At 42.0% G+C, this 16,229-nt stretch overlaps 1 protein-coding gene across 41 annotated transcripts in view; it reads right to left on the reverse strand.

Moving 5' to 3' along the window:
* Positions 1-16,229, reverse strand: part of OSBPL6 (oxysterol binding protein like 6) — a 225,010-nt gene that overhangs the window by 77,488 nt on the left and 131,293 nt on the right. For all 41 annotated transcript variants that reach the window (XM_060409723.1, XM_060409714.1, XM_042243670.2 and 38 more), the window contains one exon: positions 13,173-13,431. In XM_060409723.1, the coding sequence (XP_060265706.1) occupies positions 13,173-13,274 (102 nt within the window). In that variant the 5' untranslated portion in view covers positions 13,275-13,431. The remainder of the gene's footprint in view (positions 1-13,172; positions 13,432-16,229) is intronic.

Below are 16,229 nucleotides of genomic sequence, written 5' to 3' on the forward strand. Positions count from 1 at the left end.
AAAGGGATATGAATAAACAGTTCTTTCATCCCCATGGTTGCCTTTCAGTAACACTAGAACCAGAACTTACCTGTGGGCTTGCTCCCTACCTGTACTCACAAATATGCCGCAAAACTACTGAAAACCCAGCAACTATGATCATACCTCATCACAGCACTTACAACCGAATGGCAATAAAAGGGACAAATACGAAGCCCATTTCAAGAGCAAAGGCTCTGGAATGTGCAGAGTTAATAAGAGGCAGGAGAATAGTTCTGGATGACTAGGAAAGGACACTAAGGTCAAGTTAATTTGTACTTTTCTATAAGGCTATTAAAATGACCCAGGACAAAGATTTTCTGTATGATAATCACTCAGGATTTTGCTGACAATACAAGCAAAAAAAATCGTATAAACAATTTTATACGTATATTTAAGGCAGAGTTGGTTTGTTTTGATTACCCTTGTAAACTCAGAGCAGATATATCTATGTTTTGCCTATATGTACTCATAAATATTTGCTGAAAGAATGAACAAATATTTGCTATAATATATACAGTGTCCAAGTTCCCACTTTCTGGAAAACATGCTTAAATTTCTATGAGATAAATAAAGATAGTTACAGGGCAAAGAGGGGCACAGGTTTTGCTCACAGTATCTCAAAAATGTTTTTAAAAACTTGCTTTAAGTGTCCCATCTGGTATATACTTCATATTCATTTAATTTTAAATATTATGGAGTTAAGGCTTCAGTTCAGTTCAGTTCAGTCACTCAGCCATGTCCGACTCTTTGCGACCCCATGAACTGCAGCACACCAGGCCTCCCTGTCCATCACCAACTTCCAGAGTTCACTCAGACTCACGTCCATCAAGTTGGTGATGCCATCCAGCCATCTCATCCTCGGTTGTCCCCTTCTCCTTCTGCCCCCATCCCTCCCAGTATAAGAGTCTTTTCCAATGAGTCAACTCTTTGCAGGAGGTGGCCAAAGTACTGGAGTTTCAGCTTTAGCATCATCATTCCTTCCAATGAATACCCAGGACTGACCTCCTTTAGGATGGACTGGTTGGATCTCCTTGCAGTCCATGGGACTCTCAAGAGTCTTCTCCAATACCACAGTTCAAAAGCATCAATTCTTTGGTGCTCAGCTTTCTTCACAGTCCAACTCTCACATCCAAACATGACCACTGGAAAAACCATAGCCTTGACCAGAAGGACCTTTGTTGGCAAAGTAATGTCTCTGCTTTTTCAATATGTTATCTAGGTTGGTCATAACTTTCCTTCCAAGGAGTAAGCGTCTTTTAATTTCATGGCTGCAATCACCATCTGCAGTGATTTTGGAGTCCCCCAAAATAAAGTGTGACACTGTTCCCACTGTTTCCCCATCTATTTCCCATGAAGTGATGGGACCAGATGCCATTCTGAAAGAGATGGGAATACCAGACCACCTGAACTGCCTCTTAAAAAACCTATATGCAGGTCAGGAAACAACAGTTAGAACTGGACATGGAACAATAGACTGGTTCCAAATAGGAAAAGGAGTACGTCAAGGCTGTTTATTGTCACCCTGCTTATTTAACTTCTGTGCAGAGTACATCATGAGAAACTCTGGGCTGAAAGAAGCACAAGCTAGAATCAAGATTGCTTCGAGAAATATCAATAACCTCAGATGTGCAGATGACACCACCCCTTATGGCAGAAAGTGAAGAGGAACTAAAAAGCCTCTTGATGAAAGTTAAGGCTTACAATTTTGTAATTAAAATAGATGACATTTATATTGTATTTACTATATTCTATATACTGTTTTAAACACATATATGTTTTACATACATATGCACACTAACCCATAAAATATAACCTTTAAAAATAAACATTTTTGACTATAGAAGCAATACACGTCCACTGCAGAAATTTGAGGGGAGGGGAAAAAAAGAAACTAAACCCACCCACAACCAGCAATAAACTCTTCCAATATCCTGGTATATTTGCTTTCAGCTTTTTAAATGAACATATACTCTTGATTATTAAAAACAAAATTGGAAATATACTATATTTTCAATGTAATACCTGGGTCTTTTTCATGTAACAACATATAATTTTCTCAGAGCTTTAAACATTTTAAAAACACTTTTAACAGTTGTGCAATATTCCACTGTATGGCTCTGAGTCAGGTAATTAAATGAACTCCTTGTTGAATATTAGATTACTTCTAATTTTTTAATACCATAAACATACTTTGACAAACATCTCTGCACAAAAACCTTTACATGTATCTTTGGTTGTTTCCTTAGAATGCATTTCTTAGCAGCTGAGCTACCAGGTCCTGTGGTTTGATTTTTAAAAAGACTTTAGATACATACTGCAAAATTTCCCTCCAGAAAAGCAGAATTAATTAACATGCCAAGCAGTAGTGCATGACAGCATCCATTTCCCTGAAACCTCATCAAACGTGGCTATTCCCATTATTACAAAATCTGCTCTTTAACTAGGATTTGAGGTCAAGAAGGCTGGCACAATATGCATGGGGCTTTCCTTTACTTTTGTGAAGGTATTTTAATTACAATTGTTAGGTAGTTAGAATAGAAAAACGGAGTCCAGAAAGGCGGTGGCTAAAAGACAAGGAAAGGAGAAGGCAATGGCACCCCACTCCAGTACTCTTGCCTGGAAAATCCCATGGATGGAGGAGCCTGGTGGCCTGCAGACCATGAGGTCGCTAAGAGTCGGACACGATTGAGCGACTTCACTTTCAGTTTTCACTTTCATGCATTGGAGAAGGAAATGGCAACCCACTCCAGTGTTCTTGCCTGGAGAATCCCAGGGATGGGGGAGCCTGGTGGGCTGCTGTCTACGGGGTCGCACAGAGTAGGACACGACTGAAGCAAGTTAGCAGCAAAAGACAAGGAAGGGAAAGCCCACGAAAACAGGACAAAGGAGGGTCCAAAGACTGGAGTGAGGACCTCAGGTAGAACAAACAGCTCTCCTGGCTAGCCCAAGTTACATAGGGCAGGCCCAGGGGGAGGAGAAAAAACATAAAAGAGGAGCCAAAGGGCCGGGGGTCTCTGCCTCTCTCAGGCGCACGCTCTCTCTCTTCTCCCTCTCTCTCTCTCTCTCCTCCCTCTCTCTCTCTCTTCTCTTCACGTCTTTTGGGTCGGCATGCCCTCACACCTCGAGGATGTATTTTCCTTTATTTTCTAAATAAAACTGAGCTGTAACACAGAGCTGTAACACTGAGCTGTAACACTGATCTGTCCGAGCGCTGTGTGACACACTGAGAGCTTTAACGTCCATCACTTCAAATTTTTGTTGTGACGAGACAGAACCGAGGAAATTACACACTCCCCTGACACAACCTAGGAGAATTACTAAAACAGAGAGATGGTAATTTTTTCTATGTGTCCACGTTGAAAGTCAAATAAAGCAGTTTTGTTGATGTATGGTCCTTTGGGATGATGTTTTTATAGTCCTAGTGAAATACCTGAAATGTGTTCTGTAGGAGCGATTGTGTCCCAGCCTCAGTGAACAACCACCTCCTGAGGAAGCTTCTGCAAACAACAGATTCCCAGACCTCGTCAATGACCTATGAATGGGACTCTCTGGGGTTCATAACTGATTATACTGCGCTTCTCTCCATTTAGTGTTATGCCTAAGAACCCAGCAGGCAGTATTCATTTTGGCTCTGACGGATGGACAGACTTGCTTCTACAAACAGGCTAACCCAAACCAGCCAGAAGGTAATAAAATAATTCCGTTAGTGAGAAACCAAGGCAGGCGGAGAGAACCAAAGTGCTTTGGCAAACATACCAGGGCAAGCAGCAAGCAGATTCTTTCTGGGATAACAATGAGTTCTCAATCACTTGTGGGTAATGAGTATTTACGTGCCAGGTGGCAAATTTCCTTCCAGTGGTCTCAGTTTCAGCACATTCGACACGGACTGAACACATGCTGTAAACATCAAGCAGCGCTGACAGCAATCTCCAAATGGTGGGGACAGCAAGAAATCTGTGGGGCTGCTCATTTCATTTCATAGAAAAGGCTAACTGTAGTTTTCAGTAAACAAATAAACGATTGGAACTTCTCACTCCAAAAGCAATACATGTTGTGTAAGTCCAGAAAATTTAACATTCAGGAAAGCACAAACTACAAAATTCACCTTTAACACCAGGACTTCACAGTCATTATTAATATTTTCATCTATGTACTTTCTGGCCTATTGTTTCCCAGGCCAATGAGGACGTGAAAAGTACTGCTATTGTTGAGCGAAAAAATGAGGAGGCGATACATAACTCAAGGGTAACTGAGAAATGCTGTGTTACAAAGTTCACTTAGACAAGTACAGAAGGCCCTTTCCCCAGACATTCCTGCTCATCCAGCCCTACTACGGAGCATACGAGTGGAGTGGGCAAGAACAGGAACTCCAGAATTAGGCTTCCAGGGAGCAAATCCTGACTTAGCTGCCCATTAGCTGTGGCCAGAATATCTCACCACTTTATACCAAAGTTTAGTTCTCTGAAATAGTGATCATATTTCAGCCTTCCATAGTGAGAACTCATGAGAAAGCAGCTGTTGCTGGTATTGTTCTATTATTCATGAACTGTGCCTAATATTCAGACTTCTCAGAACATCCAATTTTAAAAATGCACCTAAATCACAAAAGTTGTTCATAATGTGACTTTTTGCAAGCAGATACTATTTTTCCCATCAACATTGGTCCTAGGTCTTAAAAGTTAGGTTCCTTGGGATGACTGGAATCACCAAAAGGCTAACTTGGAAGCAAGTCAGGAATTTAAACTAACCTGGCACCCAGGGCTTTATATATCAGTCTCACTCTGGTTAAGACACTGCTTCCCTGATAGCTCAGTTGGTAAAGAATCTGCCTGCAATGCAGGAGACCTAGGTTTGATCCCTGGGTCGGGAAGATCCTCTGAAGAAGGGAAATGCTATCCGCTCCAGTATTCTAGCCTGGAGAATTCCATGGACCATACAGTCCATGGGGTCGCAGAGTCAGACACAACTGAGCGACTTTCACTTTCACTTTTCACTGAAGTATTTCTCTCTGAACTGAGAGCTGGGTTCCAGGGTTATCTGGCAAATCCCTGGATCCACTGAATTCTAAAATTTTTCTATTTAGATACTGGCAGATTTCAAATTATACTCCTCCTCACTGATAAGACTGAAGATGATTTAAATTGGAAGTTAGATATAAATCAAGAATGCTTGAATTTTCCTCTCCAGAACTGAGAATATTTTTGTTTGGGGAACATTATATTTTTCACAATCCAAAGATGGAAATAGGTTTTCATATTCAGAAAATAAAGATACTATATTTCAAAGCAGTAACTTGGTTTAGCAAAGCTATGTGAAAAAGATACTTCAGAGATTCAACTGGAAGGAAAATATTCCAAGTCAGTTCGTGTATAGGCTGGGGGATATTTTTATCAATCTGTTTGTCCAAGAATAAAACTTGTTATGAAAACCCTGTACACAAAGTAGAGTTGTTAATGAGGAACATTTTTACTTTCCGGTTTTCTAGACATCTTCTTCACTAGTAATGAAAGTTGCCAATAGAGCAGATGCTGCTGATATCAGAACTGGGTAGTTACGTAGTGGTAAACCAGACCATGGTTACTTGAGTCCCACTGAATCACTGTTGGGGCAGCGTCCCATGCTACCAGAGGACGTTAACCAACTGGGTCATGGTTTGTTTTGTTAACTGTTGTACACAATGTATAGGAAGCTTTTTTTTCTTACTATTAATACTTTATTCTTTTCTTTTCTGGCTGTGCCACACGGCATCTGGGATCTTAGTTCCCCAACCAGCGGCTGAACCCATGCTCCTGCAGTGGAAATGTGGTGTCTTTACCAATGGACCACCAGGGAAGTCCCAGGAAACATTTTTAGATATCCATGTAATTGAAATCTATTAGTTGTAATCACTGACCAAAATATTGAATATATATTTTATTAAACACTGGCAAGAAGATTAACTACCAGCCTCTTATGACTTATTTTTTTTCCTTAAAACGTCCTTTATTTTATGATCTCTAAGCTTCTGTAAACTTTAAATCATTATAAGGATAGCTGGTTTTTTTTCTTTGATTTTTCATTAAACAAACAGATTAACTCATATGTGCCTTTCACGTCTAACTCAGTAGAGCTATAACAATTCATTCTAGTAATAGACACTGTCACCTGGTAATTGGGCTTTCTTGGTGGCTCAGATGGTAAAGAATCTGCCTGTGATGTGGGATAACTGGGTTCTGTCCTTGGATTGGGAAGATCCCCTAGAGAAGGGAATGGCTACTCACTCCAGCATTCTTGCCTGGAAAATCCCATGGAGAGAGGAGCCTGACAGACTACTATCCATGGGATCGCAAAGATTTGGACACGACTGAGCAACGAACACTATCTGATAATTATTCATTCCAAATTCCAAGTTCCTGGAGCAACAGTATCTGATCTTCTGAAATGGTTTGATAACGACACAAGTAAAAATAAGCATTGGCTCCAAACAGAGGCTTCACTTTAAAAAATGTAGATCTGGGTTTCCCTGGTTGGCTCAGTGGTAAAGAATCTGCTTGCCAATGCAGGAGACATGGGTTCAATCCCTTATCCCGGAGGATCCTACATGCCTCAGATCAACTAAGCCCATGCCCCACCACTACTGAGCCTTGCTTAGAGCCTGAGAGCCCTAACTCCTGAGCCCATGCCCCACCTCTACTGAGCCTCGCTTACAGCCTGGGAACCGTAACTCCTAAGCCCATGCCCCACCTCTACTGAGCCTCGCTTACAGCCTGGGAGCCGTAACTCCTGAGCCCATGCCCAACCACTATTGAAGTTTGTGTCCCTTCATGCCTGCGCTCCATAACAAGAGAAGCCATCGCAATGAGAAGCCTGCACGCCACAACTAGAGAGCAGCCTCCGCTCACCCCAACTAGAAAAAAGCCTCCACAGCAATGAAAACCAGAACATCCAAAAATAAATAAATAAAATTATTTTTAAAAATGCTCTACATTAAAGAAAAAACTTTTTTAAAATGTAGATCCTTGGTCTGATCCCAAACTACTGAAACTGTCTCAACAGTCTTGTATACTGCAAAAAATTCTCTAAAAAATGTAATCATAAGGGTAATTATCAAAACAAACAAACAAAACCCAATCAGCTTGCTATAAGCCAATTACATAATATTACTGCAAAATAAGTACTATGAGAGACCGGGAAACAACAACTCTTATTTTAGAGTTACCTCCCACCCCACCAATAGTTTTAATATCTATGCAGAACGCTCCCATTGCTTTGCTTTTGTTTGATATCTCTGCCTACATAAGCCCCAAGTCATTTATTCTACTGTACAGTTGCCATTAGCAGCAAGCAGGAGGGTCTGTGCTCTTCTGGTATCTTCTGCCACTTCTGGACCATCCCTCCTCTACTTTCAAAGCCCACTGTTTCTGGGAGACTCAACTCCTGACTATACTACTTTCTCTCCTTGCTGTCATCTCCCAATTGCATGATCATTCCTTCACAGCTACCAAGGCCTCTGGAGCCTGGTTCACAACCTTCCTATCCATGCCAATCTCTCATTCACTTGCTTATTCAAATATATTCTGAGCCAAATTATATGCCAGGACTGCAGAAGGTGCTAGGGAGACATTACTAGACAAAATAAAACTTCTGTTTCCAGGGTGCCTGCACTGCAGTGATTAGGAGCAGAGGAAAGGGATACAAATGTAAACAGGTGAATATGTAACATGTCAGATAGTGGTTAATGCTCTGAAGACAAAAGCAGGTAAATGGACAGTGAGTGATGAGGATACACAGGGGAGGGTGGGGGAAGGCTGCCCAAAGAGGGTACGTTTGGAGAATGAGTCAAGAGTGTGAGCATATCTGGGGGTACTTGGAGGAAAAGCAAGCTGGTCTGAGGGGGCCCAGAATGCAAAGTCCCTGAGGTTAGGAGCATGCTTGGCACATCTAAGGAGGATGCCAGGGAGCACTACATGGAACGTGGTAGGAGATAAGACCAGAAAGGTATATGCAGATCCAGGTTATGAATGACCTTGTAGACAATGGTCACAAGTTCACATATTTGGAGAGCGATGGGAAACCATTGGAGGCCTGGGCGCAGGTGAGAGGCTTGATCTGGCTTAGTTTTAAAGGGACCACTCTGACTACTTTGTGAAAAATGACCTGAAGGTTAGTCAAAGGTAGAAGTAGGGAGACCAGTTAGAAGGATATGGCCACAGTCTGGGTGAGGAATGATGGTAGCTCAGACCAGGGCAGAGGGGGAGGAGGAGGGAAGTAGTGGTCAGATTCAGGACATCCTGAAGGCAGAACCAATGGGATTTACTGAGGGTCTGGACATGCGGTGTGAAAAAAAGAGAGGAGTCGAGGATGGCTCCTGCACGGTTTGTGGCCTTACCAGTGGAAGGACAGAGTTGCTGTTTACTGAGATAAGGGGCACTGGGAAGGAGTAGATTTGAGAGAGAGAGGAAACCAGAACTGTTTTATAATTGGTTACTCAGCCGAAGAATTCATTTGAATCAGTTCTGATGAGATGGATGAACTGGATAACGGACTTTTGGACTCAGAGGGAGAGGGAGAGGGTGGGATGATTTGGGAGAATGACATTCTAACATGTATACTATCATGTGAATTGAATCGCCAGTCTATGTCTTGCAGCATGCTTGGTGCAGATGAAGAGTTCAGTTTTGGACATGTCAAGTTTGAGATGCCCTCTTAGTATCCAAGCGGAGCTCTCCCTCGGTCACTTAAATATTACTGTGGTCAACTAACTGACATCCCAAAGCAGGGTTCGTGAATTCAAATGCTTTCAGGGGTCAGGCAGAAAACACAAAATACTGAAATACAATAAGCAGAGGAAGAGACTGTGGCTGATGAGAGAGCAAATGCCTCATCTAAAGGGGAAGCCAACCCTGAGCCCAGTCTAGTGCTGCCATTTGGGATCTGGGCCCAGAGTTCCTTTACCTTCCCATTTCGAAATAGAAAGAAGAATCTGGACTTTCAACAACCAAACACTAGGGAAATAAAAAAGCTCCACAATCTAACACATTCAAGAAGTACTCAGTTAAATCAAGTTCTGGCTGCAGGATTTATTGGTGTCTTTAATTTATTAATTGCAAAAAGCCACTGGGTTTAGCATTTCTCTAATCTACTTGACAGCAGAACCCTCTTTTCACGCAACACTTCAAGGGACAAGCATTCCTTGGACGATACTTTGGGAAATGCTGGTTATGCAAAAGTCCTAGACATCTCATCAACCTATTTCTTCTTCTAAAATTTTAGGGAGTGTATTTCTTGCATTTTCAGAATCAGAGTTGAACACACAAACACACATATACACAGATACAGCCAATTCTGTTAGCTGTTCTAACATCTAATATCAGTCTTGAACGAAGTGTAAATGGAGCAGCTACTAAAGTCTTCCAAATTGTTAAATACTAAGTGGGACCCTGACCCTCTCATTGGCGAAGAAACACTTAGTGAAACCAGAGGGGCACTAAATCACTTCATTTCCCATCTCCTCTCCCTCCTTCACTGGTTGGGCTACATAATTTAGTGACAGGAAGGGCAGCAAATTACTACTATGCAGTTGGCAGATGTTCTTTGTTTATACTCATCTATGAGGATAAATAAATCTGGATTGGCAAATCTGTAATAAAAAGACAAGACTAATATTGTTGCAGGTCTTTAAAAATATCCTCTAGGATACATTAAAATACTTGAGGCGCAAGGCTTGTCTCTGAAGAATCAGACTGTGAAGTCTGTTTAAAAGAGCTCGCAATATAGTTGAGGAGATCAGTACAAAAAAAGATAACAAGGAAGTGTCAAATGTTGTCAAAAAGTTCTATAAAGGTCAGAGAAAGGAAAGGTCAGCATGGGTTAGTGGCCAGTGAGAGTGTCACTTGATTAGTCCTTGAGGCACAGGAGGTATTGAGTTGAGAGGAGGGTGGTGGGAATCCATGCAGGAAAGTCAGGAGCAGGGATGGAGATAAGGAAGTTTTGGGAGCCATGAGCAGACAAGACTGTACAGGTTGGGAGGAAAATAGGACGCTGCGGCTGGATCCAATCATGGTGGTCTCTTGATACTAAGTGAGGAAATCTGGCCTTAATCATGTAGGGAACTGAAAGTCTTTGAAATAATTTGAGCATGAATCTTCCAGATTCAGGAAATCTGAGCTCAGGTCACAAGGAATCAGTGAAGCAAGAGTACTCTGCAGGATCCCAGGGTGAGGTGAAGAGAATCTAGGCTAGGAAATGAGCATTGAGACTAGAAAGAAATAAGGATATTATGAAGGAGGAAATAATCAATGGGACTTGTTAACCTAATACTGAATGTGGGAGAAACAAAGAGGAAAGAAATGACTTTGGCCTCGCATCTACACGAGAATGATTATCCTGACAGTAAACTGGTTTATACACACTGATTTAGGGTGACAATGACACAGTTAAGCAGAAATGCCCAGTCAAGTAATTCATGATCTGGAACTAGAACTTGGGAAGGGCAGGCAAATAACGTGCAGGAAGTCACCACTGTATGGCATGTACTGTGTGCTAGAGCCTTTGCATATACGATCAATTTAGGAGAGAAACAGGGATGGACTTTGCAATTTGGCACCATCTACATAGATGTCAAAGAATTCATGCTTTTGAACTATGGTGTTGGAGAAGACTCTTGAGAGTCCCTTGGACTGCAAGGAGGTCCAACCAGTCCATCCTAAAGGAGATCCGACCTGGGTGTTCATTGGAAGGACTGATGCTGAAACTGAAACTCCAGTACTTCGGCCACTTCATGTGAAGAGTTGACTCATTGGGAAAGACTCTGATGCTGGGAGGGATTGGGGGCAGGAGGAGAAGGGGACGACAGAGGATCAGATGGCTGGATGGCCTCACCAACTCGATGCACATGAGTTTGGGTGAACTCCGGGAGTTGGTGATGGACAGGGAGGCCTGGCGTGCTGCGATTCATGGGGTCGCAAAGAGTGGGTGGGACGCGACTGAGCGACTGAACTGAACTGAACATAGCTGTCAGTCAAATCAGGAGAATGGTAACATTCAATGAAGACTAATTCATCATTTTCTCTATGTCCTTCACCATGAAAACAGCTATCACACACACACACACAAAATAGATGCATTAAAAACCACTACATCATAGTCTGCCACAAAGTCACTCACATTTTCTGATTTCCTTAAGCTAATACAAGATTTTAACAAGTGATGAGACAGGGAGGGAAAAGAACTGGAATGGTTCTTTATTCCCCTCTCCCTTGAGGCAGATGAACAGATACAAAACAGGAGGGAGGAAGGAACCAGAGGAGAAAGTACTTGGGAGAGTTTCCCCCTGCTGAGATAAACAGGAATGAAAGTAAACTCTTTCCTTGAAGAAGAATAACCATTTGAATGTTTCTTATTTTTCTGAAATGCATTATCAGTTTGTAGACATGCTATTTTATTCCCATCATAAAACTTTCCATCCACAAACCAGCCGGGAGTCACACATTCCACCTCCAAACCTCCTCTGGTGGACCAGAGTCTCAGGTCCTCTCTTTTTTTGCATGCTCACCCCAGGCAGTTCAACTAAGCCTGACAGATGTTTCTGCAACAGTCAGCAGTCTCTTCCATTTGCCATAGATCTCCAGGGTGAGCAGGGTTGATCCCGTCCTTCCCTCAGCAGCCAGAAGGCCACACTGCTTAAAATGCCTCTCAACTTAAATGCTCAGGGCAGGGGGAAACGGAGAAGCCATGACAAGAGAGGACAGAGGCAGGTGAAGGGTAGCACGAAATTGCAAACTTAGAAAGCATCTCAGTGTGCAGTAGTAATTTAACTTAAATGTGTTTTCATCCATAGTACTCTTACGTTTTTTAAACTCGAAAGATGTAATGCAATAAACATTATAACTATGTGTAATCACAGATTCAGCTAATGATATAACTGCTTCTAATGAACAGAATGTAGATGTCCTCTTTGAATTCCCCTACAATTTCTTGCTAGAAATAGGAAAGGGAGTTTGGAGTGGGAATTTGTAGATTGAGGGCTCTCTAAGGAACACCTCCAGAGGTGCATTCCCACCATCTAGAAGAAGGAATTCTCATGTGGAACTGGTATCTCAAGGCCCAAGTCTGTACTATGGAATATCAGATAACTGAGGTGTGCACTTCTAGTAAACTAGAAAAATAGCAAACTAAGCAAAATACTCTGAACATATAAAATACGAGGGAAAAAACTGCACAATAATGTTTGCTAATTGGATGTCCCCCAAAAGGAAAGCTATTAGAAAAAGTTAACATCTGCTTATTGTGAAAGTCTATCACAAGATAAGATTATAATGGCAAATAATATTCAGTTAAGTGCTGGGCAAAAAAATTCACCTGTCTTGACAGAGAAGCGTATTCATATGACTAATCTCCACACAACCTTGCCTGTATAATAGCCACTAAAGTAGTAATAAAGCGAAAACGGTTCAGTAGTGTCTGATTCTTTGCAACCCTACGGACTATGAATTCTCCAGGCCAGACTACTAGAGTGGGCAGCCGTTCCCTTTTCCAGGGGATCTTCCCAACCCAGGATCGAATCCAGGTCCCCTGCATTGCAGGTGGATTCTTCCAGCTGAGCCACCAGGGAAGCCCAAAGTAGTAATAAAGTATCTTGTAAACAAAAATAATTTACAGAATGAGCTACATGGAATAATTAAGCAATAATAATTTAATTTCTCTATTGATTTCAATTTCTTGATTCTACAATTATATTTGTAACCTCATTCCTAAATCTGTTACCAGAGTCCATGAAACTCAAACAGAAGTTAGTGCACGGCAGACCAATGAGAGACTTGTTGGAAGATACCAAGTCTCTTTCCACCTCCGCAAGTGAAGAAGAAATAGCAGAACATTCATGTTCCAGAAGCCACCTTCTGCCCCCAGGTACAGACATGAGGAGAACACTGAGGGCTTCCCTTGGCCACTCTTCCTGTGGCTTGTACTCTGAAAAAGGATTCTCAGTTATAGAAAAGCAAGAGCAAGATCTTCATGACATCATCAGGCAGATCTACAGAACACAGTGAGTTTTCCTGGGGAATAAAAACCTTCACAACGGAAGTTTCAGAGTTAATCAGCAATCCCATCATATCCTGATGTTACTACAGTTGCTCCAAAATAACAAAACGCACTTTATACTCTTCTCTTACCTGCCTACTGTCCCTCTGGGAGGACGTCGAAGAGGAGGCACTTCTATGCGTGGGGGTGGATGTTTTATGAGCAGGGGATATGCCCTTCTCGTCTGAGCTCATAGCTGCAGTTACAGTCTAGTTGAACGCACTGAAGACCATGCCAATCGTGTTTCAAATTCACAGACAAAGAAGCAGATGATTTTTCCAGCTTTAGTCCATTTCATGAATCAGGTTTGATGAGAAAAGAAGAGACAAATATTGAGGGTGTTCCAAACACCTAAAAGTAAAATGAACAAAAAAAAAACCCTCATGTAAATGATTTGAAAAAACATTACATTAAAAATCATTTTATTTAGGAAATAAATATGAGAGGAAGAACTCTGACATATTACGAAATATTATTTCTTCTAGATTTTAAGGTAGAGGATAAAAGTGTTAATATGTAACAAACATCTGCCAACATGGAAAACAGGAAGAGACCATATGTTAAAGTGATATTCTTCCGCTGTATTCTCATTGTTTCAAAGCAAATTACAATGTTATGTTCTGGACCTTCATGCCAAAGTACATCAGTTGCTTCCCCTGAAATGCAATTTCCCCTGCTCAAGGGATTATAATGGGAGTGCCGTCCATATCTGTTGCCGTTTAGTTCAGTCATTTCATCCATGTGACAGTTAAATCCAACACAAAGAAGTCTGTGACAAAAGTGAAAGTGAAAAGTGTTGATGCATTTCGCGCATCATACGATCCAGTGTTTGGGAAGGATCAAGGGATACGCCAGTCCATCCTAAAGGAAATCAGTTCTGAATGTTAATTGGAAGGACTGATGTTGAAGCTGAAACTCCAATACCTTGACCACCTGATGTGAAGAGCTGACTCACTTGAAAAGACCCTGATGCTGGGAAAGATTGACGGCAGGAGGAGAAGGGGACGACAGAGGATGAGACGGTTGGATGGCATCACTGACTCAATGGACATGAGTCTGAGTAAACTCTGGGAGTTGGTGATGGACAGGGAGGCCTGGCAAGCTGCAGTCCATGGGGTCACAAAGAGTCGGACATGACTGAATGACTGAACTCAATGGAAGGGATACACGTATGCACAGTTATTTGCACTTCAAGACCAGAGCACACCTACGCGTGACTCTCAACACCAACAGGCTCACAAGCATCTGCAGGCTGACAGGCATGTCCTGGAACTGGGGAAGTGATGGAGTTGCTTCAGTTATCCACAGCCAAGAACCACGTCATTTTCCATTTGTATTCATATAAGGAAAAGTCTGTACTGAAACTACTATGGCTAAACACTCGTCCCTGTTGTTCAACTGGCAACACACGTTTCTGGGAAAAAATTTTTTTTAAGGTAAGCATGATAGTGTAAGATGAAAAGCTTATACAACAATCTGTGTCCCCAAAGACTGACAACTAAAGTGAACTTTGTCCTCTTCTAAGAAAGTGGAAGGCCAAGTTCCAGACCTAATCTAAATACCTTGAAGGAAGCATAGACCCTTGGGTAAGTACTTTAGCACAAATCAGGAACAAACAAACAAACAAAAAAACCCTGCTAATGATGAAGAGATATCAATCTTTAGGCCGAAGAAAAGTGAGACCTCAACTTTTCAGTCCAGGGGCAGAGATGGTCAATGAGAAAAATCAAAAAAAGGATGAAGATACATGGGGTATTAGGAGGACACATGGCAAGGGGAACTCACTGGGTCAGGAGGTCAGAGGTATCCCTGTGCAGGGGGGTTTAACCTGAGATCTGAAAGATGACAAGGAGTTAGCCAGGTGTCTGGGTGTCCAACTGGGTGTGATCCAGAAATTCATGCTGGTCAATATCATCAGAACGCATGGAGACAGTGACATGAGGGTCAAAGAAGAGCAGAGTTCAATTCCTGTAGGGCATGTTCAGCACTCAGATTTTTGTCCTACGTCTAAGAGACCATAAAGAGGTGAGGTATAACCAAATTTGTATGCTAAAAGATCACTTTGGCAGCCATGAGCAGAACCAGAATGGGGAATTAAAGAAGATAAGGGAAGCCCAGCTGGAAAATAAAAGATGATGAACCAGAGAGGCGGCAGGACCACTCTGCACCTGGTCCAGTCAGTTGTGTCTCGATAAGGGGGAGGAAGGGCTTCCCTGGCACCTCAAACTGTAAAGAATCTACCTGCAACATGGGACACCTGGGTTCAATCCCTGGGTTGGGAGGATCCCCTGAAGAAGAAAATGGCAACCCGCTCCAGTATTTTTGCCTGGAGAATTCCACTGACAAAGGAGCCTGGTGGGCTAGAATTCATGGGGTTCCAAGAGTCAGACCCTGCTGAGTGACTAACACACACACACACACAAGGAAGGGGAAACAGCAGGGCTCAGGATGATTCCCAGGTCCCTGGTATTCCAAGCGAGAGCTGGCCAAAGGCAATCAGGATTGACAGCAGGTCGTGAGTATAGTTTCAGATGCATTAGCAGAGAGGCCCAACAGAGGCATTCAAATGGAGGCAAACAACTTACATATAGATCATGTAAACTCTGCAAATACAAATAAATTTCATAAAGCCCATCATTGTATGGTTAAAACCTGCAACATTATGTTAACTGATTATGTGATCTCAAATGTAAGCAGGATTTTAATGGTCAGCTGGCTATAGAGAATATTTGAAAGAACAATCCCAATAAGTAAAAGGCAAGTGACTATAAACTCGGAAAATCTGACTTTACTTGTGGTCCTTTCACAAGATTTCAACTCCATTGTCACCACAGGAAAAACAAAATCTACTTTTCCCCCAAACTGGAGGACTGTCTCTTGAAACAAAACTAGTGTTTGGACTAATAGACATGTAAAGAGCTGTAGAGCTTTCTCTTTGGCTTGAGATCATGTTTTGTTTAGTACTGGCAAGAGGCAGTAATAAGTCAACACTTATAAGACGATCAGCTAATCCTTCTCTTTTATGAGGTAGTCTAATAAATGTTCTCATGCCAAGCTCTGGTGCCAGCAAACAGAAAGCAAGAACACTGCTCAAATTCTTGATGTGAAGTTCTTTGCTTACTGGCCCAAGAAGCTTTCAAAGTAGATGC

This window comes from Ovis aries, chromosome 2, assembly GCF_016772045.2.
Source record: "Ovis aries strain OAR_USU_Benz2616 breed Rambouillet chromosome 2, ARS-UI_Ramb_v3.0, whole genome shotgun sequence".
Classification (NCBI taxonomy): domain Eukaryota; kingdom Metazoa; phylum Chordata; class Mammalia; order Artiodactyla; family Bovidae; genus Ovis; species Ovis aries.